Raw genomic sequence first — 22,160 nt, 5'->3', positions numbered from 1 at the left:
AACCAGGTTGGAAAAGCCCTCAGAGATCAACCTCCTGACAATTAAACCATGGCTTCAAGTGCCACATCCAATCCTTTCTTGAACACCTCCAGGGATGGTGTCTCCACCACCTCCCTGGTCAGCACATTCCAATGGCCAATTACTCTTTCTGGGAAGAACTTTCTCCTCACCTCCAGCCTAAACTTCCCCTGGCACAGCTTGAGACTGTGTCCTCTTGTTCTGTTGCTGATTGTCTGGGAGAAGAGACCAATCCCCACCTGGTTGCAAGTTTTAACATTATTGCATCTGTATGTACTTTTTTCCCCCTATAAATTATTCCTCACAGAAGAATGTTAATTAGTAACTGATAGATAAAAAGATTAGCAGGGACAGCCCATTAATTCCATTTATCTTCATGGCACTTAGATCTTAGCTTGGAGTACAGCTGTATTCAGACTGGGTTATAAATGTAATTTTTTGCATCATTAACTACCCTGATTAATCTTAGATGGCAAAAGCATAATTACAGAAGCAGAGGAATTGCAATGTGCCAGTCTGAAGTGGGAGACTTGCCCTTTGGCTTTTGCATCATTGTAAACAACACAGGGGTTTAGGAAACTTGCACTGGGAAGCAGTACTCCCCCCACTGCACTGGCAGCAGATCATTTCTGCTTGTACTGGGGACAGAGTGGCTGGAGAGAAGCCAGGCAGAAAGGGACCTAGGGATACTGGTTGACAGTAGGCTGAACATGAGCCAGCAGTGTTCCCAGGTGGCCAAAAAGGCCAGTGGCATCCTGGCCTGCATTAGGAATAGTGTGTCCAGCAGGAGCAGGAAGGTCATTCTGCCCTGTACTTAGCATTGCTTAGGCCACACCTTGAGTCCTGTGTCCAGTTCTGGGCTCCTCAATTTGGGAAAGATGTTGAGATGCTGGAAGGTGTCCAGAGAAGGGCAGCAAAGCTGGGGAGGGGTTTGGGGCACAGCCCTATGAGGAGAGGCTGAGGGAGGTGGGGTTGTTTAGCCTGGAGAAGAGGAGGCTCAGGGAAGACCTTCTTGCTCTCTACAACTACCTGAAGGGAGCTTGTAGCCAGGTGGGGGTTGGTCTCTTCTCCCAGGCAACCAACACCCAAACAAGAGGACACAGTCTCAAGCTGTGCCAGGGGAAGTTTAGTCTGGATATTAGGAAGAAATTCTTCCCAGCAAGAGAGATTGGCCATTGGGATGTGCTGCCCAGGGAGGTGGTGGAGTCACCATCACTGGAAGTGTTTAAAAAGAGACTGGATGAGGCTCTTGGTGCCATGGTTTAGTTGATCAGATGGTGCTGGGTGATAGGTTGGACTTGATGATCTCAAAGGTCTTTTCCAACCTGGTTAATTCTGTATTCTGTATTTTGTTTGTAATTTGTTGGGTTTTTTAATGCCTTTTGTAACAGGTTTGGCTTTGGACTGGGCAATTACTGGGTGTTTGCATAGCAAATTGACCACCATTACCAAAATATTCACTCTGCTCAAGGAATATTAAGGAACGTAGTTGTAGTCTGTGTCTGACATCTGTGAAGGCTCCATGGAGGAGAAAGGTGCCAGAAAATGTGTGGTGGTTTTAGGAAATAACCCCCCCCCCCAACATGAATGTGGAGAATTACCCCCAAAATAAATCACCAGGCTGGCTCAGATGGGTTGGAAGCAAATGAAGCTCTATTTACAAGCAAACTAAAAGCTGGAAACATGAAATACAATGAATATGTACTATACACACACACACACATATTTACATATATTTACATATATATTTGCAAGTCAGGACCAACACAAGAACCCCCCTTGAATCGTTCCCCAGGCCCACTTGGACGGTCCAGGGGAGCTGCTCACAGGTTCCCCTAACCCCCTCCCACTCCTTCCCTTCTCAGTTCTTCACAGACACAGTATATGCCTGCTGAAGGTCAGGAAAGAGATAATGGAGCAAGGCAAAAGCAAGAAGAAGTGAAAGAGAGAATATTCTATGCAACTGCTTTTTATCCACATTAGCAAGTGAAGGGAATGATATATATCTGTGTTACTGTTCTGTGTCCAATGGTCATTTAGTTATCTTTTACTCAATAATGTCCAGAAAGTTCCTATTCTTGTTCTTGCAGTTAGGAACTAGGCTAAAGTTTCATGTTCAAACCATAACCCATCTGGATGCATTCCTGTGTGACCTGTGCTGGATTCTCTGGCCCTGCTCTGGCAGGGGGGTTGGACTGGATGATCTCTGGAGATCCCTTCCAACCTCTAAGATCCTGTGAGCCTGTGATAAAAAGATGTCATTGTGATTTTCACATTTCAGTCTTTAGGAATGCCCTGATTGGAAGTCTGACAGACACTGTGTTGAGTCAAGCAAATGCAAATTCAGATACCTGCTATGGACAGGAGCAGATCAGATGAGGTGCTGGTCTTCCAAAGAGCAGCCAGGACGTGCTGTGCTCTGCTTGAGCTGATGGTTAATGTCACCGATTTGGAAGCCAGATGTACACAGTGCCATAAAACCTTTTGCCACACGGGGTTTCCTTGCTTGTTTTCCTTTGGTTTTGATCAGCAATAGGCTATGTAACCCTACACCTGTCCTGTGCCTTTGGGGTAGTATGGTCTTACCAATATGAAGTGCAAAGTGCTGCTTAGAAGGTTAAACTTTCAGCTGCAGTTAATAATGAGAAAGACAAGAAGTGATGGGAGGAAAGAGCCTCCAAACGTGATTAACACATTGTGTTCTGATAGCCATGCTGCTCTGACCCACCAGTTAGCTGTGGGAAAGGACACTTGGAGCAGAGGGAACCACCAGCACATAAGTCGCTCCTAACACATCTTTAAGTGAAACAGATTGACCAGATAGTCCAGTTCTCCTCTCCCACTACCAGTGAGGCCACCTCTGGATCACTATGCCCAGTTCTGGGCTCCCCAGTTCAAGAGAGACCAGGAGCTACTGGAGGGACTCCAGTGAAGATGCTGAGGGGCCTGGAGCATCCCTGTGAGAAGGAAAGGCTGAGAGCCCTGGGGCTGTTGAGCCTGGAGAAGAGCAGCCAAAGGGGGGGATCTGAAAACTAAAAACATTAACTGGAATTGTTTGCTTCCAGAATGCAATTGTAGGCAGTTACTGGATGTTTCTCAGGAACATGCTGGGTTTTTCAGGATCACTTGACACAGCTGCATGCTGCAAATGTGCTGTGTGGCTCCTCACATACAACTGAAGACATTTTGAAGGGCAAAAGTAGCTTAAAAATTTTGCAGCCATGAATTCATGATGATTACAGAGGTATGCTCTTCAATAACATGGATTTCTCATGTGCAGAAGGGTCTGAGCAGATACAAGCCCATTTCAATATAATAAATGATACCAGTGGTTGTAATTTTGGTGTTTGGGTCTCCTGGCTGCTTCTTTCAAGCTCTGAGTACAACCTTTGCACAGGCAATCTACTATGCAAATTAGAAGGAGATTACAATGAGTACAGTTTTCCCAGTAGTGCCTGAAAAGACAGCAGCACTTTTCAGAAGACACAGGAAAAGAAGAAGGGTAGAGGTCTGGAGCTCTCAAGTTGGCAGCTGCTCCTAAAGAAAAAGTATTTTTTTCAGTTATCCTATCCCATAGCAGAACTGTTTGTGCTTGAAGCTGCTTTTCAGAGTTGCCAGGGTAAAAGTTTCCCTCATACTTACTCAGATTGTCTTGTGCAATAAGAACCAAGAGCCATATGAAGTGTGGTGAGAGGTTGGCCAAGGATGCTGCTCTGAGGAAGATTGAGATGCTGCTCTGAGCTAGGAAGATTGGCTTCGTGGAGAAAGAGGTTTCTAAATATCTGAGGGCTGGGGGTCAAGAGGGAGGGGACAGGCTCTGCTCAGCTGCACCCTGGGATAGGACAAGGGGTGATGGATAGAAACTCCAGCACAGGAGGTTCCACCTCAAGATGAGGAGGAACTTCTCCACTGTGAGGGTCCCAGAGCACTGGAAGAGGCTGTCCAGAGAGGTTGTGTTGTCTCCTTCTCTGGAGACTTTCCAGCCCCATCTGGATGTGTTCTTGTGTGACCTGTGCTAGATTCGATGGTCCTGCTCTGGCAGGGGGCTTAGAATCAACGACCTCTGGAGGTCCATTCCAACCCCTAACGTCCTGTGAGCCTGTGATCCTGTGAGGTGGGTTCAACTCAGCATAGAGGCACAGGTCTGCATGGTAACCTTGAATCATTAGTTACTCTCCATTCCTGTCTGTAAGATGAGGAAAATGTTTCCTGGGTTTTTTTAACTGTGTCACAAAGATCCTGTTCGTTAATGATTCATTCTGGCACACGCATGTGCACAGTTACATAAGCATGAAGCTCTGGATGCAATTGTCAAAGCTGAGATTCAAGGTCAAATCTGGGTTTGACCTTGCTCTGTCAAAGTGCCAAGATAAGCAGAAATAAGTCTTGAGGGATGGTGTTTATTTCTAATATCATTTCAAGATCAATCTAGAAGTGGTTTATAGTAGAAGAAGGAATGGTTTTCATTGGAGATATATAGAGAGAGAATAATTGTATATATATAATATATAAGCCAATTAGTCATATACATACACATATAATATATGTATAGTAATTGTTTTACATATATATAATAATTAAATGGGTAAAGTAATTGTTTTACATATAATTAAATGGGTACAAATTAAAACCAGTCTTAGGCATGAGGGCACTGCAGGCATCTATGGGGTCAGAAGCAAAACCTCTGGGGTTTGCACAGCACTTATGGTGTGTGTTTCATGCATCAAATGATACCTTAATTACCTAAATAAAAATCCTTCATCAGAGCCAGAGCTTGGCTGTTTGTGCATCGTGGAGTATCTTGTCTGCAAAAAGAATACTCCAGCAGTGCAGATGTCTTTAAGGATTTGACTTGCAGGCAACAGCTAGATGCTTCATAGACAATGAAACTGCCTGTCTCCACATCCATAGGCACTTGTTTGAGGGACTCCAGACACAGATGACTTTGAGTCGATTGTGCCTGTGCTGTCTAGTGACAAGCCTCTGAACGTGAACAAGTGGATTTGCCACAAGTTCTCTGCAGCTCAGGTTTCAGATGTTAATTACCTGCTTGTAAGTGGTCTTTGTAAAACATTGTGAAATGCTCAGCTGAGACTTCCTATTGTGTTTAAGTTCATAATATACATGAAATCCTTTTCAACCTTGGTTAATTCAAACTACTCAACAGCACCTCAGCTTCGCTGAATGTTAAGTGATATTGGCCTTCTGGCTGGGGATTAGCTGAGGAGATGGAGGAACTCTGAAAGCCACTTGCTGGCAGTAGCTCAGTGTCTAGCTGCTTCATTCCTTCCTTTTCTGCCTGAATTCTGATTCCCATCCTCATGTATTAGTTCATTTGTTATTCCACTCTCAAGGGACACAGACAATATCTTCTTATGCACTGAACTGCAGCCTCCACTGCAGTCTTCACCAGGTCGATGAACCTATGACTACCTTGTCTGTGTCAGGATCTATATACATCACCAAATAGAAGATCTGGGCTAAGGGCATCCAGTTTGAATTAATTGACCTAAAATGATGGTGTGGCAGCTCAGGCTGGGTGCCTGCTACACAAGCTACACCTCTGGTGTCCTGAGTGCCCAACCCAGCAAGGTGGGCACAGGAAGCAGCCTATTTCACACCCATAAATCCTGCTCCCTATAAACCCATCTGCAGTCATTCTCTTCCTCTTTCTTCCCTCTCTGCTCCCATGGGAGCTGCTCCCTATCAGGTAGTGCTGGGGGAGTATCTCAAGGCCTCTTAGGCCTGGCTAAGCCTAATGCCAGGAGGAGAAGGGGGCAGGGGAGAGCCTCAGACCTGGCCAGCCTGAGACTAGCCCAGCAGTGTTGGGGGATGGGGGGAAGAAAGAGCCCTGGGGGTTTGGGGTAGACCCTCATGTGGGGAGAGGGGAACTGTTAGGGACCTTTGGGTGTGCTATAGGGGACTCTGTATGCTTTGGGGTATCTCAATCACTGTGCTTGCAGATTCTGTAAAGCACTTACTGCTTTTTCCATTTAAACTTTGTGTGAGTGTCATTCTTTTGCCCATTTCAGGAGCAAGAGAGGATCTGTCTGGCCTCAAACCAGGACATATGGAAAGACCAAACTAAACATGAAGTATCTTTAAACAATCAGAGAATTAGAGAAAAGAAGTGATACAAGCAGAGAAAGTCAAATCACTACTATAGAAGCCTCATCCCTGGAAGTTTTTAAGGCCAGGCTGGATGTGGCTCTGACAAACCTGAAGTAGTGTGAGGGGTCCCTGCCCATGGCAGGGAGGTTGGAACTGGATGATCCTTAAGGTGCCTTCCAGCCCTGACAATGCTGGGATTCTATGAAAGCAACCATGTCACAATCGGCCATGAGGGTGAAAAAGTGAATTGATTCCCTCTATTCATCTTGCCCTTTCACAACAGAAAAAACCCACAAGTGACTCAAGTAGTCTCAGAAACCTTGGGCCCCTCTCACCTCTGCATTCATGACTTTGTCGATATGTTAATATCTCTTTATGGTAGTGGACTCCTTGAAGGAGTAGAGATTGCTGTTTTAAGCCTGTTTTGATATATCTTGAACATTAGGGCTAGCATTCCTTTATGCACACAAGTAACAAGAGGTTTTCTTTCCTTCCTTTACTTCATTTGGCTCTGGTTTGATCCCCAAAAAGCTCAGATGTCTGAATGGTACTTCCCTGGCCATACATTTTTCCAAATTCTAATTTTGCTGTATCATTCCACAAAGCTGGGGAGGGGTTTGGAGCACAGCCCTGTGAGGAGAGGCTGAGGGAGCTGGGGTTGCTTAGCCTGGAGAAGAGGAGGCTCAGGGGAGACCTTCTTGCTCTCTACAACTACCTGAAGGGAGGTTGTAGACAGGTGGAGGTTGGTCTCTTCTCCCAGGCAAGCAGCACCAGAACAAGAGGACACAGTCTCAAGCTGCACCAGGGGAGGTTTAGGCTGGAGGTTAGAAGGAAGTTCTACACAGAGAGAGTGATTGCCCATTGGAATGCGCTGCCCAGGGAGGTGGTGGAGTCACCATCGCTGGAGGTGTTCAGGAGGAGACTGGATGGGGTGCTTGGTTGCATGGTTTAGTTGATTAGATGGTGTTGGATGATAGGTTGGACTTGATGATCTTGAAGGTCTCTTCCAACCTGGTTTATTCTATTCTAGTCTAGACTAGTCTAGTCTAGTCTATTCTATTTACATAAACCTTCAAAGATGAAATTGCACTGAAATGTACACTGTTAACTTCATTTTTCTCCAAGTGATACAAAAACACGCTGAGAATTATATAATGCATCCCATTCCTGCCACAGGTAGGAAGGGATTAAAGCACTTCCAGTAGTGAATGAGCCATGCCTGTGTTCCCCACAGCTGCTCAGTGTACTCAGCATCACACTAATGATTCAGTCACTAAGACTGACAGGAGGCTTGGAATGAACCTCAGTGGCAATCTCTAGGGAACTACTCCAAAAATAGAGTCACAATGTGGGCACCCAAGGCAGGAGTAATTGCTAAATTCTTTCTTTTCCCTCTTTTCCTACTTTCTGCAACTTAAAGAGTCTGAAGCAGAAATCAGGTGGTGGATCCTGAATTTGCAGTTGCAAATACCCTATTGAAATGCAGGCCACCTTCTGACCACCTATTGCTCTCATCTTCCTGGGATCTTACATTCTACTATTGTACATTGATATACAGTTACTGAGCACATCTCCGTTTATTTTCATTATTAGGCAACCTCTCAGACTACATCAAGAGAGTTTACTGAATTTTTTTTGTCCATTCTCCATTTCACATTTCTCTCTCTCTTAGTGGAAGGAAGTTTTCTGAACATACAGCCTCATTCTGGTTCAAAAATTAGAATCATAGAATCAGAGAATTGTTAGAGTTGGAAGGGACCTCAAGGATCATCCAGTTCCAACCCCCTGCCATGGGCAGGGACACCTCACACTACAGCAGGTTGCTCACAGCCACATCCAGCCTGGCCTTCAAAACCTCCAGGCATGAGGCTTCCACTATCTCCCTGGGCAACCTGTGCCAGGCTCTCACCACCCTCATGGGGAAGAACTTCTTCCTCACATCCAATCTCAATCTCCCCATTTCTAGTTTTGCTCCATTCCCCCCAGTCCTATCACTCCCTGATACCCTAAAAAGTCCCTCCCCAGCTTTCTTGTAGCCCCCTTCAGATACTGGAAGGCCACAAGAAAGTCTTCTGAGAGCCTTCTCTTCCATGTGTAAACAGTCACTTCCCTGATAAACATGGAGTAGTTTGCCGAGGCCACTTTGGACTCTCATGAGCAATTCTCTTGTAAGACTGAACGAATCAAGTGCCTCTCTGCCAGTCCTCTGTCTGGCACACATGGTGCTTTTATTGTGTTGTGATTAGACAGACCTACTATTATTAAATACCAATTATAACATTGGGTCCAGTTTTCTGAAATTCATTCACATCTGAATGGTGCTGTTGGGAATTTGTTGTGTAACCCTCATTATGCCTGCCAACCTTTTGTTCCCAGCTCTTTTCTTAAGCAGAAAACATGAACATGCCCTTAGATTTTTGTTTTTAATGTGTTCTTTTTTGTCATGAGATTGCTTTTGCTTTGTTTTCAGTTGAGGCTGAGAAAACAAATGGCAGTTGTGAACTGTAGGGTTTTATCTTTATTGATATCTTTACAGAGAGTTTAGCATTTGTCTCCTGCTACTTTTGGAAGGGGGAACCTTAGCCTGATTCCTGACTGCAGATACTGAAAGTAAAATAAATTACCATTGGATACAAAAGAAAAAGAATGCTAAGGTCTATAGAATTCATTGGCTTGCTAATGGGGATAGAGAGTAGTGGCATAAACAGCTCCTGCTCTCTTTTCTTCTCCTGTCGCTTCTGCTTGCAGCTTCTCTCTCTCTCTTCCGTGGCCTTGCCAGGGGAATTTCTGTTTTGACTACTGTGTGAGGTAATGGGAAGGAGGGAGGGAGGGAGTGGGGGAGGAGGTGAGCAGTGCCCCAGGATCCATCCAGGGGGGCCTGAGGCGTTCCTGTGTTGTTTATAAGTTGCAAATATCTCTCTGTTGTACCTCTGCTGTATATTTTGTACATATTCATTGCATTTCGTATTTATGGAGTTTAGTTTGCTCGTAAACAGAGCTTCATTTGCTTCCATCCCAACTGAGCTGGTCTGGCAATTTTACTTTGGGGGTAGTTCCCCAAATGAGTTGGGGGGGTAATTTCAAGCCACCACAATCTCCTTTTGTTTTAAGCCATTGTTTTGGATCTAATTTTTTGTTTCTTGTTTACTGCCTGACACTGCTCGTTTAAGTCAGTAGCTGAAGAAACAATCCACCCCTTCCTTCCACAGCACTTTGGTAATGCCTACTAAAAGTGGAGTAATTCTTCCACTGTAAAGGTGGTCTGCTTCCTATTAAGTCTCTTATGCTGCAGTTGCTGTGTTGAGTGTTGTGTACTGGATAACTGAGCAAGATGACAAACATGCCACACTGGGTTGTCATTCATTTTCTCCCCTTTGGGAGAATCATTTTAGGTGTGGTAGAATTTTTTGTGTCCCCTGGATCAGCACTGAGGAGCAATCAGGATTTTGTAATTCAGAGGATTGTTATCCTCTGGTATTCATGCTCTGTTTGCTGAAGAAGCTGGAAAGTGTGTTTTGAATGAGATAGGACTGAGTAAGAACCCAGGGCCATCCCACTTGAGAAAAGCAGTTGAATATGACCATGAAGAGTTGTTCTGAGAAACAGGAGGCAAGTCCCTTAGTCCAAACTTTTCTTAGACAGCTTGATGTATTGTGAATCCAGCCTGCAGTTTTAAGGCTGCATTTAGTCTGTGTAGCAACTTCACCGATGAATCTGAACTCAGGAGCTGGGTGATAAACACAGGAAAGGCAAAATATTACTGAGTACTTCTAGGGATACTGAATTGTCTACCTGGAACTAGTGTACACTTCTATTCCAGATTGTGGAGAAAAAAAAAAAAACAAAACCATCTTTTATCTAACAAAGAAGTTTTGAAAATAAGTCAATTATAGTCATGAAGAACTTACTGACTGGAGGGAAGGGATCCATCCAGAGGGACCTTGACAGGCTGGAGAGGTGAACCCATGACAACCTCATGAGGTTCAATGAGCCCAAGTGCAAGGTCCTGCAGCTGGGTTGGGGCAATCCCAAGCACTGATATAGGCTGGGCAGGCACTGGCTTGAAGAAAGGTCTTGGGGATGCTGAAGCAGTGAACACTTGCAGCCCAGAAAGACAACCAGAGCCTGGTCTGCATCAAGAGAAGCAGAGCCAGCAGGTCCAGGGAGGTGATTCTCCCCTTCTATTCCACTCTGGTAAGACCCCACCTGGAGCACTGTGTCCAGTTCTGGAGCCCCTATTACAGTAAGGATCTGGAGGTGCTGGAAGGTGTCCAGAGAAGGGTCATGAGGGTGATCAGAGGGCTGGAGCTGCTCTGCTATGAGGACAGACTGAAGGAATTGGGGCTGTTCAGTCTGGAGGAGAGAAGGCTCTGAGGAGACCTAATTGTGGCCTTCCAGTATCTGAAGGTGGCCTAAAGAAAGCTAGGGAAGGACTTCTTAGGGTGTCAGGCAGTGACAGGACTGAGGGGAATGGAGCAAAGCTAGAAATGGGTAGATTGCGATTGGATGTTAGGAAGTTTTTCCCCATGATGGGGGTGAGACACTGGCACAGGTTGCCCAGTTTGGTGGTGGAAGCCTCATCCCTGGAGGTTTTTGCAGCCAGGCTGGATGTGGCTGTGAGCAACCTGCTGTAGTGTGAGATGTCCCTGCCCATAGAAGGGAGGTTGGAACTGGCTGATCCTTGAGGTCCCTTCCAACCTTAACGATTCTGATTCCACATTCTGTGTCGATGAAGACTGTAGGAAAGCAAATGAATAGGCTGACAGTTCCCATTGGGAGCAAGGTTTTCATCTTCACAAAGTAAATGAGGCCCGAGGCTATTCATTGAGCCCTTTGGACAAAACACAACATTGAATGGTTTGAATGATTGCTCACTGACAGTGAACATTGTCCATCTTCTGACCAGAACAAAGCCAGCATCTTTCAGGAAGAATTTCTGAACAATTGAAAAAAAAGAGAGAAATTCATAAAAGTATTCAAGTAAGGCTTATAGGCACTGCCTGCTTTTAAGGGCTTCATCTGGAACTCTTAATCTTCTTCTAGCACTGTGTGCTTCTGTGTTTAGCACACATGCACATGCATACACAGATTAGTTCCACTTTGACAGTCCTTCACATGTTGAGTGTGTTTGATTAGCATAATCACTGTGTGATTATTTTTCACTAGCCTTAGCATATGCAAATTCTTGCCTTTTGACTGACAACCATTATTAGACAATCAGAGGATAAGGATTTGCATAATCTCTGTGTGGTTACAGTATTTGTGTGCAATGCCACTGTGAATGCAAATCCCTTTGCTCTGGCTGGTTTCTCTATCTATTCAAGCAACTTGCTAGAAATAATGCTGCTGCCTCAGCATCTCACTGCCAAGGGCAACAAGCTGCTAGGAAAAAAAATAACAAAGAAGAATCTAAGAGGGAAATCAGAAAAGTGACTGGACAACAGCTACAATTAAATACCTGCACTGGAAAAAATATCAAACAAAAGGCAAACAAAAGAGAACCCCAAAAGGTAAACTCATGCTTGTTATTATATCACAGTCACAAGTTGTGTTGCCCAGTGCTCAGTACTGGGGCATGTTCTGGAGCCTTTTATACCTTTATTGATGGTATGAGCCTGGATGAGGCTCTGGCCAGCCTGATCTAGTCTGGGGTGTCCCTGCCCATGGCAGTGGGGTTGGAACTAGATGATCCTTATGGTCCCTTCCAACCCTGACTGATACTATGATACTAATGATCTGGAGGATGGGATTGAGTGCACCCTTAATAAGTCTGCACACAGCACCAAGTTAGGCTCTACAGAGGGATCTGGACAGGCTGGATCAATGGGCCAAGGCTGATTCAACAAGGTCAAGTGCCAGATCCTGCACTTGTGTCACCACAAACCCATGCAGTGCTACAGGCTCGGGGAACAGTGAATGTAAAGCTGCAGAATGGAAAAGGACCTTGGGACCATTGACAACAATGACCTGAATAAGAGGCATCAGTGTGGTCAGGTAGCCAGGAAGGTCAACAGTATCCTGGTGTGTATGAGAAACACTGTGACAAGCAGACCAGGGAAGTGACTCAGCACTGACAAGGATGCACCTCAAATGCTCTCTTCAATTTTGAGGCCCTCACTACAAGAAGGATATTGAGGAGCTGGAGTGTGTCTGAGGAAGGGCAATGACGCTGGTGAGAGATCTAGAGCAGATATTATCAAGAGCATCTCAGGGAAGTGAAACTGTGTAGTCTGGAGAAAAGGAGGCCAAGGAGAGTCCTCCTCACTCTCTACCACTACCTGAAAGGAGGTTGGAGTGGGTGGGTGTCGATCTGTTCTCCAAAGCAACAAGTGACAGGGAGATAGGAAACAGCCTTTGGTTGTGCTGGGGATGTTTACATCTGACATTAGTAAAATTTTCCTCATTGGAAGGGTCAAGCACTAGAAAAGGCTGCCCAAGAAAGTGAGAGAGTCACCATCCCTAGAGGTATTTAAAAACCAGATGTAGTGCTGCTGAGGGACATGTTTTAGCGGTGACTTGGCAGTGCTAGAGGTTGATGTTTGAACTGGATGATGATAAAAGTCTCTTGCAGCTAAAATGATTCTATGGTTCTATTATTAATTGAGAGAATTGAGAGTTTACATCAGGAATTCATTCTGAAATATTATTTAGGTTACATAAACCAGTTACATTGTTTGGGAAGAGACTACAGGTGTCTTTTTTCCTAAAACAAAAGGACTTCTGTAATTACTGCATACTATTATTAGAAGTGCTTTAGACATTTTCTATGAATTAAGTTATCTTTAGCTAGATTGGGTAGCATTTCTGGTTTATGTACAGCATCAGGTTAGTTCTACTCTGTAGATGGTCTACTCACGACTAGACCATGGCACCAAGTGCCACATCCAATCCCCTCTTGAACACCTCCAGGGATGGTGACTCCACCACCTCCCTGGGCAGCACATCCCAATGACAAATGACTGAGATCCCCTGGCAAGGGCACAGAAGGGAAAGAAAGTTGGAAGCAGAAGTGACAGGAAAAGAAAAGAGAGAGAACTGTTAATGCCTCTACTCTATACACCCATTAGAAACCTGTGGTGACAGGTTGGACTTGATGACCTTTGAGGTCTCTTCCAACCTTGGTGGTTCTGTGATTCTTTATCTTTTTGTATCCAATTTATTTTACTTTCAATCTTTGCAGTCAGGATCTAGGCTAAAGTTCCCCCTTCAGACTGTAACACTTAGGATCAAATCACCCAGCAGCTGTTGAACTGTTCTGTTTCTGGACACCAGTATGATAAGATTGCACCAGGTAGATTTTAAGTTATAGATGTGACACTCTGGGAAAATCTCAGACCTACTGCATGTCCTGCAAAGCTGGTTTCATTTGGCTGGTTTTTGGATGATTTGGGGACTTGAGCATCTCCCCTGAGAAGGAAAACTGAGAGCCCTGGGGCTGTTTAGTCTGCAGAAGAGAAGGCTGAGAGGGGATCTGATCAATGTCTATCAATAGCTGAGGGGTGGGTGTCAAGTGGAGGGGGCCAAGCTCTTCTCAGTGTTGCACCGAAGGAACACCAGGTACAAGCTGGAACATAGAAGATTTGGCCTCAACATGAGGAGAAACTTCTTTACAGTGAGGGTGACAGAGGCCTGGAGCAGGCTGCCCAGAGAGGTTGCGGAGTCTCCTTCTCTGGACACATTCCAAACCCACCTGGCTGCATTCCTGTGCAGACTGCCCTGGGTGATGCTGCTCTGACAGAGGGGTTGGACCTGATGATCTCTGGAGCTCCCTTCCAACCTCTGATATATTGTGATACAGTTCTCTTGGTTCTGCTGGTTTAAGAATTACTCTCTTGGGCAGTGGAGCAGCTGAGAAAAAGAAGTTGTTGCTGCCTGTTTGCTTTCTGATGTGGTGGTGTTCTTTCAGGGCTATGCAGCAGCATTTTTGGACTGTGGGCTTTTTCAGCATTGTGTTGCTGGGTGAAATGAGCACCACTAGCACACAGTTTGATCACCTCATCTCACTTTCACTTCAGTTTGAGAAGGATGTTCAAACCCACCGTGTCTTCCAAGCCTTTCTCTAGGGCTCTCTCATTTTCCCATGGGGGTTTGGGTTGCTTTGTGGGGGTTGTTGTCTCTTTGTTTGTTTGCTTGCTTTTAATTTTCCCTTCTGAATTTCTTTTCAAACGAAATTAGTTTAATGACCTACTACTGTCTGACACTGAACAGCTGTCAGGTGGTGCAAAATTTCTGTAGTGATCTGTTCTGGATTCACTGCAACAGAGTCTCTGACTGTCAACTGTTACAGCTTCCATGAATAATTGATTACTCTAAGGAAAAGCTCCGATTCTTGATTTATCAAATAACCTTTTGCTGACAGACTAGGGGAAAAAAGGTGAATCAAGGGGACAGGAAAGTAGAAATTTATTTTTCTTCAAGGCATAGATATTGTGCTCTGTAAATCCTGGTGAACATCAGTTAGGCAGTTAGTTGTGTTTGCATCATAAACACCTGTTAATTTTTAACCATAGAGAAGCATAGAATGATAGAATCATTAGGTTTGGAAGGGACCTCAAGGATCAGCCAGTTCCAACCCCCCTGCCGTGGGCAGGGACACCTCACACTACAGCAGGTTGCTCACAGCCACATCCAGCCTGGCCTTCAAAACCTCCAGGGATGAAGCTTCTACCACCTCCCTGGGCAACCTGTGCCAGTCTCTCACCACCCTCCTGGGGAAGAGCTGCAGCCAGAGATATATTCTCTCAAATAAGGAATAATGAAATTTCTCCACAAATGGACCTGGTCTGAAATGCAGGACAGGCAAGCAATAAGGCATGTAAGATCCTCACAGCACTTCCCTGATAGAACCAGCAATTTTATACCACTCAAAAAGGATCCAGTGTTCACTCAGGTCAATATTGTTTATAAAGATGTTTAGGGTGAGTGCCAAGAGGATGAAGCCAGGCTCTGCTGGGTGATGCCCAATGACAGCACAAGGGGCAGTGGGGGAAGTTGAAGTTCCATGTGAACATGAGAAAGAATTTTCCCCTGTGAGGGTGACAGAAGACTGGCACAAGCTGCCCAAGGGGGTTTGTGGAGTCTCTCTCTCTGGAGATATTCAAGACCCACCTGGATGTGTTCCTGTGTGGCCTGCTCTAGGTGCTCCTGCTCTGGCAGGGGGGCTGGACTGGATGATGTTTTGAGGTCCCTTCCAACCCCTAACATTCTGTGATTGTGTAATTCTGTACTAGGTGGTGTGGCATGTCACAATACAGAATCTGCTTTCAGACTATACCTAGCAGCACACTGTGAGACAGCAAAAGCTTTTATTCTTCTTTTTCTTCTCTCTTTACAGATGGATCCAATTCAAAAAGCTGTAATAAATCATACATTTGGGGTTCCTCTTCCTTATAGAAGAAAGCAAATCATATCATGCAACATTTGCCAGCTGAGATTCAATTCTGATGTAAGTCAATCATTTCGTATCAGATCAGAATAATCGCCTAGGATGTGCCATAATTTGCATAAATTGATCCTAAATGAAATGTTATGACTTCAGTTTATGGCTCAGCAGATGAAAAGGACATGGGATGCTTCAAATAAAGAGAATTATTTGGTAGTGTATATACACCCGTCCAGGTTTTCCCTGTGGCTACGTCCCTGCAAGCTCACCAAACTTCAGCAGCGCTGCCCAGAGTGTAAATAGGGAAACTGATTGATCTATTGCTGCTAATAAGGCTGAAATATTTCCTGGGTCCTAATTCTTTTCCTAGTCCTGGTTGTATTTGCCTTTCTTTTCAGCCTGTAAATGTTAGAAGTTGGTCAGATATACTTAGAGGCCTTGTGGATTCACCACCTTTCTTTTTCTACCTGTATGATGGTGTCTCCATCTAGCCAGAGTTATACCAATTACACCAATGGTGTTGCTGTGCAGAAACCTAGGAGTTTGTGGCTGTTCTACCAATCTGAGAAGCAGGAGCTGGGATTTATCAGCACAATAAATAGAAATTCCATTTACCTATTGCACAGCAGGATTAACAAAATGTTTGCAATCAAACTGCTCTCTCAGATTTTTCAGGGTGGGTTTTTTTTTTTCCCAGAAAACACAAAATTTTCTCCCCTTTGATTTAAATTTCCTTCAGAGCAGCAGAGCCGACTACAAGGTATCAAATTACCTTTCAAAGAAAAAGGAGAAAAGGCAGTCCAGTAGCCTGAAATGGTTTAGCTCCTTTCTAAAGGAGCTATCTATAAATCTTTATGACAGCTGTGTGTTCAGTATTTCTTTTTAAGATAAATTTTCTCATACAAGGGAAGGTGAGAATGAGCAGCTAGGCCAAGCCTCTCTGTGCTGAGGAAAAAACACTTTAGAATGGCAGAGGTTGGTTCTGTGGGAACCATTTCAGGCAGTGAATTGGTTTGGCTTGGTTGTGTGCTTCGGTGCTTTGTTGTCATCAAGAGAGATCCATATGTATTGAGGGTGTCAGGCAGTGATAGGACTAGAGGAAATGGAGCACAACTAGAAATGGGTAGATTCAGATTGGATGTTAGGAAGTCCTTCTCCATGAGGGTCGTGAGACACTGGAACAGATTGCCCAGGGAGGTGGTGGAAGCCTCATCCCTGGAGGTTCTTAAGGCCAGACTGGATATGGCTCTGGGCAACCTGCTGTAGTGTGAGGTGTCCCTGCCCATGGCAGGAGGGTTGGAACTGGATGGTCTGTTCCAGTGGTCTGTGACCCTTACAGTAAAGAAGCTGCCCCTTGTGTTGAGGTGGAACCTCCTGTGCTGCAGCTTACATCCATTGCTCCTTGTGCTATCACAGGGAGCAAGTGAGCAGAGCCTGTCCCCTCTCTCCTGACCCTCAGATATTTATAATCATTTATGAAATCCCCTCTAAGTCTTCTCTTTTCCAGACTAAAAAGCCCCAGATCCCTCAGGCTCTCCTCATCAGGCAGTGCTCCAGTCCCCTAATCAACCTCCTAGCCCTCTGCTGGACCCTCTCCAGCAGATCCCTGTCCCTCTTGAACTGGGGAGCCCAAAACTGAACACAGTACTCGAGATGAGGTCTCAGCAGGGCAGAGTAGAGGGGGAGGAGAACCTCCCTTGATCTGCTGGACACACTCTTCTTAATACCCCCCAGGATCCCATAGGACTTCTTGGCCCCCAGGGCACATTGCTGTCCCATGGATAATTTGTTATCCACCAGCACTCCCAGGTCCTTCTCCACAGGGCTGCTCTCCAGCAGATCCCCTCCCAGCCTGTACTGCTGCAGTTTATTCTTCCTTCCCAGGTGCAGGACTCTGCACTTATCCCTGTTGAATCTCATTTGGTTCCTCTGGGCCCAGCTCTCAGTCTAAGTTTCACTGTATGGTTTCACAACCTTCAGGTGTCTCAGCCAAGCCTCCCAGTTTGGTGCCATCAGCAAACTTGCTGAGCAGACTCTGTCTGTCTGTTCCCTCATCAATGTCATTGATGAAGATGTTGAACACCACAGGACCCACCGCTGATCCCTGGGGGACTCCACTAGTTAGAGCTCTCCAGCTGGACTTGGCACCATTGATCACCATTCTTTGCACTCTATCTTGTAACCAATTCCTAATCCACCTCACTGTCTGCTCTTCCATCCCACACTTCCTGAGCTTGTTCACTAGGATGTCCTGGGAGATGGTGTCAAAGGCCTTGCAAGTTAGGACCTGCAGGAATCTCTTCCATGCTTGCTACTACTCTAAGTTTTCGTTAGCAATGTGCCTAACAGAAGAGAGAGTGCATGTAGCAGGTTAATGGATGACATTTAGATGGAGGGTGGCAGGCACTTGATGGAAGGCAGCAAGTCCAGCACTGCAGTCCAAAATTATCTGCAGTAAATAAAAGTAAATAAATGCAGTTTGGGTCTGTGGAGGAAGGTTGCTGCTGCTTTGTCATGGAGGAGATGTCATCCTTGTTGGCTGTGCTGTCCTCCGCTGGAGGAGGGGAGGGAGGGAGAGATCCCAAAGTCCAAGTCCTTCTCTGAGCAGCCTCCTCAGCTCCACGAGTTGCAGCAGGCAGAATTAGGACATGGAGAGAGGGCTCCTCCTGCTCTGCTGCTTCCAGGCTCCATGGTGATGCCTTTTCTCCTGTGTCTGTCCTTTTCTCTCCTTGTATGTTCTTCTCCATTTTTCTTCTCCTGGGCAGGCATTGCTCAGGTCTTTTATGCAGCTTTTCAGTCAGAGTTTTGTTAGGTATGTGTGCAGGTGGTGAATCCATTGTCCTTTGTGCCATCCTCCCTTCCTGGGGTAGCTGATGGGTAGAGATGATCTTGCCTGTGCATGTTCCAGAGAGTCCTTATCCAGTGGTGTCTGCTCACCATCCCCTCCCTGGGCAGCTGTTGTCTGGGTGAGGAGCAAAGGTGATTTCATCTTTGTTGATTCACATTCAGAGAGAAAAGATTTAGTCTCTTAACAGGCTCACAAAGGCATTGTCTGAGAACAAGGCAGTAATAGGAAAAAAGGGAAGTTTGAAGTTATTGGTCTTCAAGAAAGTGTACCCTTACATCAACTAAGTTAGTCAGCTGCTGGTGGGAAGGGATGGAGTGTCTCCAGCCACATTCAGCAGCGGTAGTTGAAGAAAGAGGAGAAAAATCAATCATTGGTACAGGCTGCCTAGGGAAGGGATTGAGTCACCATCCCTTGAAGTGTTTAAAAGCCATGTAGACATGGCACTTTGGGACTTATACAGTGTGGTGGGTTGAAAGGCCAATCCTTCCTTGCCTCCCACCAGGGCAGGAAAAATGAGACTCAGACAAACGGATTGCAGAAGTGGTGGAAAGTTTAAATGGAAAAGCAGTGAATAGACAATGTCTCTGACAGACTTTAATAATTGATATTCTGACTGTGGAATCTGGAGACAAATTGGTTTAATGGCTTAAAAGAGTCCAGTGCACATAGAATCATAGAATCAATAAGGTTGGAAAAGACCTCAAAGATCATCAAGTCCAACCTGGCATTCAAGACCTCATGACTACTAAACCATGGCACCACAAAAATGGTTAGAGGAGTGGAACATCTTCCTTATGAGGAGAGCCTGAGGGAGCCGAGGGCTCTGTAGGTTGGAGAGGAGGAACCTGAGGGTGACCTCATTCCTGTTAATAAAGATGTGCAGGGTGTGTGCCCAGAGGATGGAGCCAAGCTCTGCTGGGTGATGCCCAATGACAGCACAAGGGGCAGTGGTGGAAGTTGAGGCAGAGGAAGTTTCATGTAAATATGAGGAATTTTCTTTTCCCTGTGAGGGTGACAGAGCCCTGGCACAGGCTGCCCAGGGGGGTTGTGGAGTCTCCAAATATTCCAAACTTGCCTGGATGCATTCTTGTGTAATCAGGTGTAGGTATCACAGTATCACAGTATAACTAAGGTTGGAAGAGACCCCAAGGATCATCAAGTCCAACCTGTCCCAACAGACCTCACAACTAGACCATGGCACCAAGTGCCACGTCCAATCTCCCCTTGAACACCTCCAGGGACGGCGACTCCACCACCTCCCTGGGCAGCCCATTCCAATGACGAACGACTCGCTCAGTGAAGAACTTTCTCCTCACCTCGAGTCTAAACCTCCCCTGGCACAGCTTGAGACTGTGTCCCCTTGTTCTGGTGCTGGTTGCCTGGGAGATCCTGTTCTGGAAGGGGGGTTGGACTGGATGAGTTTTCAAGGTCCTTTCCAGCCCCTGAAATTCTGTGAGTCTGTGATAAATGTTTCCTTTTGTGAGAATTACTCTTAAACACAGCCCCTGATGCAAACATATTCCACTTCAGAACCCCTAGGCCTGACTTTTTCAGCTTCTTGGTTCTTTTATCCCTCCTCACATGTCTTTTATCTGGGGATGTTGCTGTTCCTTGTACTTCCTCACATCACAGCTAAGAGCTGGGATTCTGATCCTCTGAAGGCATGGAAGTGCAACTCGGTATCTGCTTTTAGAAGCTTTATATTGGAATAAAAAAAGCACATATTTGAACTATAGCTTTGAGGGTGTTTTGCCCCCACTTGTGCAGTGATTTATTTTTCTTAATCTCAATTGAAAATGAAGTCTTTAAAAGTTTGGAATGGCCAAAGGGGACCGATTTCTTTTCAGGAAAGAATCCAGTATGGCCTTCACACCTGAGCTGGCCTTTAAAATGGCCTTTAAAAGCTTGATTACAAATTCAGGGCATGTATTCCAACAGAGGCAATGCTCTGCTGGTAGACCATGTAGGTACTTGCATAGATATTACTGTTTGAGGAGCTGATCTCCCACTGTGACTTAAAAAATGCAACTGTTTGTTCTGTCAGGGGGTTATGTAGGTCTCATTGTGTCATGGTGGAATAACCATAGGTACAGGCGTATAGCAAGTGTGCTGAATTCATCTGTGTTGGCTCTTGTTGGATGGGGATAAATGTTTCTTTTTGTTCTTTAGAAAGGAGATTTCAGAAGGTAGTCTCTGAACGGGCTTTGTCCTTTCCCCAGCACAGCCCTATTTGCTCTGCATCAGTAGACTTGTCATGATAATCAACTTTTTTGTCCCAACCATCAATCACTCCTGATTACACCTGGGGAGAAGTTCTGTTCTGTTGATCAGCCCATCAGTGCACGTAATGTTACACCTGGAGACAAGTGAAAATCATCCCTCTGTGGAGGAATCACTTGCCTTCAAGCCTTCTGTCTGAAGTGTGTTAATTTACATTCAAAATCTTGCTGCAATTGTCAAGGCTTGCTTTGGGTTTATTAATTTTTTGACAAAGAGAGTAAGCTCAGTTGATCTTTCCCTACATGATCAGAAGAAGGCTTTTCTATTTCAAATGACATCCTGTATTGTCATTTTTACACTTTGTTGTACAAGTATTGCAATAATTACCACTATATACATTAAGAATGGAATGGTTATGTGGCAAATCACTAGGAGAAACAGTATGTACTAGCTCACAGTATTTGCAAAACCCATTTTATTTCCTTTCACAGTACACTAGAGGTTGGAAGGGACCTGCATCAGCATTTGACATCGCCAATACCTTTGTGATATAACCACCACCAGACTCACTCTCAGGAAAAAAAGCAAACAGACAAACAAAAAGGAACTTTAATTAGACCTTGAGTGGGACCTTACTTTTGCTGTATGCTTTAATGCTTTGCAATATCACACTACATTAGAGGTTGGAAGGGACCTCCAGAGATCATCAATCCAGCCCCCTGCCAAAGCAGGATCACCCAGGGCAGTCTGCACAGGAATGCAGCCAGGTGGGTTTGGAATGTGGCCAGGGAAGAAGACTCCACAACCTCTCTGGGCAGCCTGCTCCAGGGTCTGGCACCCTCACTGTAAAGAAGTTTCTCCTCACATTGAGGTGAAATTGTCTCTGTTCCAGCTTGTCCCTGGTGTTCCTTGGCGACTTATTGTGCACCACCAAAAAGAGCTTGGCCCCCTCCACTTGACACCCACCCCTCAGCTATTGATAGACATTGATCAGATCCCCTCTCAGCCTTCCCCAGACTCAACAGCCCCAGGGCTCTCAGTCTTTCTTCACAGGGGAGATGCTCAAGTCCCCTAAGCATCCTTGTGGCTCTCCATTGGATTTTCTCCAGCAGGTCCCTCTTTCTCTTTTATTGAGATACTTGGTTAGGGTAATGTTTATCTTTTGTATTCAACTTCTATGAAGTGGCTGTGTAGCAACTTTCATTGTAATGAGATCATTAAAAATGAAAGGCCTCTTTCCTTTCTTGAAGGAAAACATAGCTTGTATCATGATCATTACTGAGTAACCAAGTAGGGGTACCTAATGCCAGGCATTTTACCTTTCCTGTCATAAAGATGGGTTTCAGTTGGTAAAAGAATGATGACACTTCAGCTTGAGTAAATACTGTATGCTTTGATAATAGCTTAAATATGACTTAATTATCAAATTGTCAGATTGTACCATTCCTTTTACTCCTACAGTCACTTTTTTTGTTTTGTTTTAGGTGCCTTTTTAAGTTATCGTTGTCACAAGTTTATCCTTTCACAACATTAAAACACCCACAACATGTAGGATGACTAAACCTGATAATCCAAGGGCTA

General features: G+C 45.1%; 1 protein-coding gene across 2 annotated transcripts in view; it reads left to right on the top strand.

The window, feature by feature from the left end:
* ZNF385D (zinc finger protein 385D) overlaps window positions 1-22,160 on the top strand; it is a 401,815-nt gene that overhangs the window by 301,932 nt on the left and 77,723 nt on the right. For both annotated transcript variants that reach the window (XM_054161238.1, XM_054161240.1), the window contains one exon: window positions 15,464-15,574. In XM_054161238.1, coding sequence (XP_054017213.1) covers window positions 15,464-15,574 — 111 coding nt within the window. The remainder of the gene's footprint in view (window positions 1-15,463; window positions 15,575-22,160) is intronic.

This window comes from Dryobates pubescens, chromosome 4, assembly GCF_014839835.1.
Source record: "Dryobates pubescens isolate bDryPub1 chromosome 4, bDryPub1.pri, whole genome shotgun sequence".
NCBI lineage: Eukaryota > Metazoa > Chordata > Aves > Piciformes > Picidae > Dryobates > Dryobates pubescens.
Note: the sequence above shows the minus strand (reverse complement) of the source record. Positions and strands in the feature narration are given on the sequence as shown.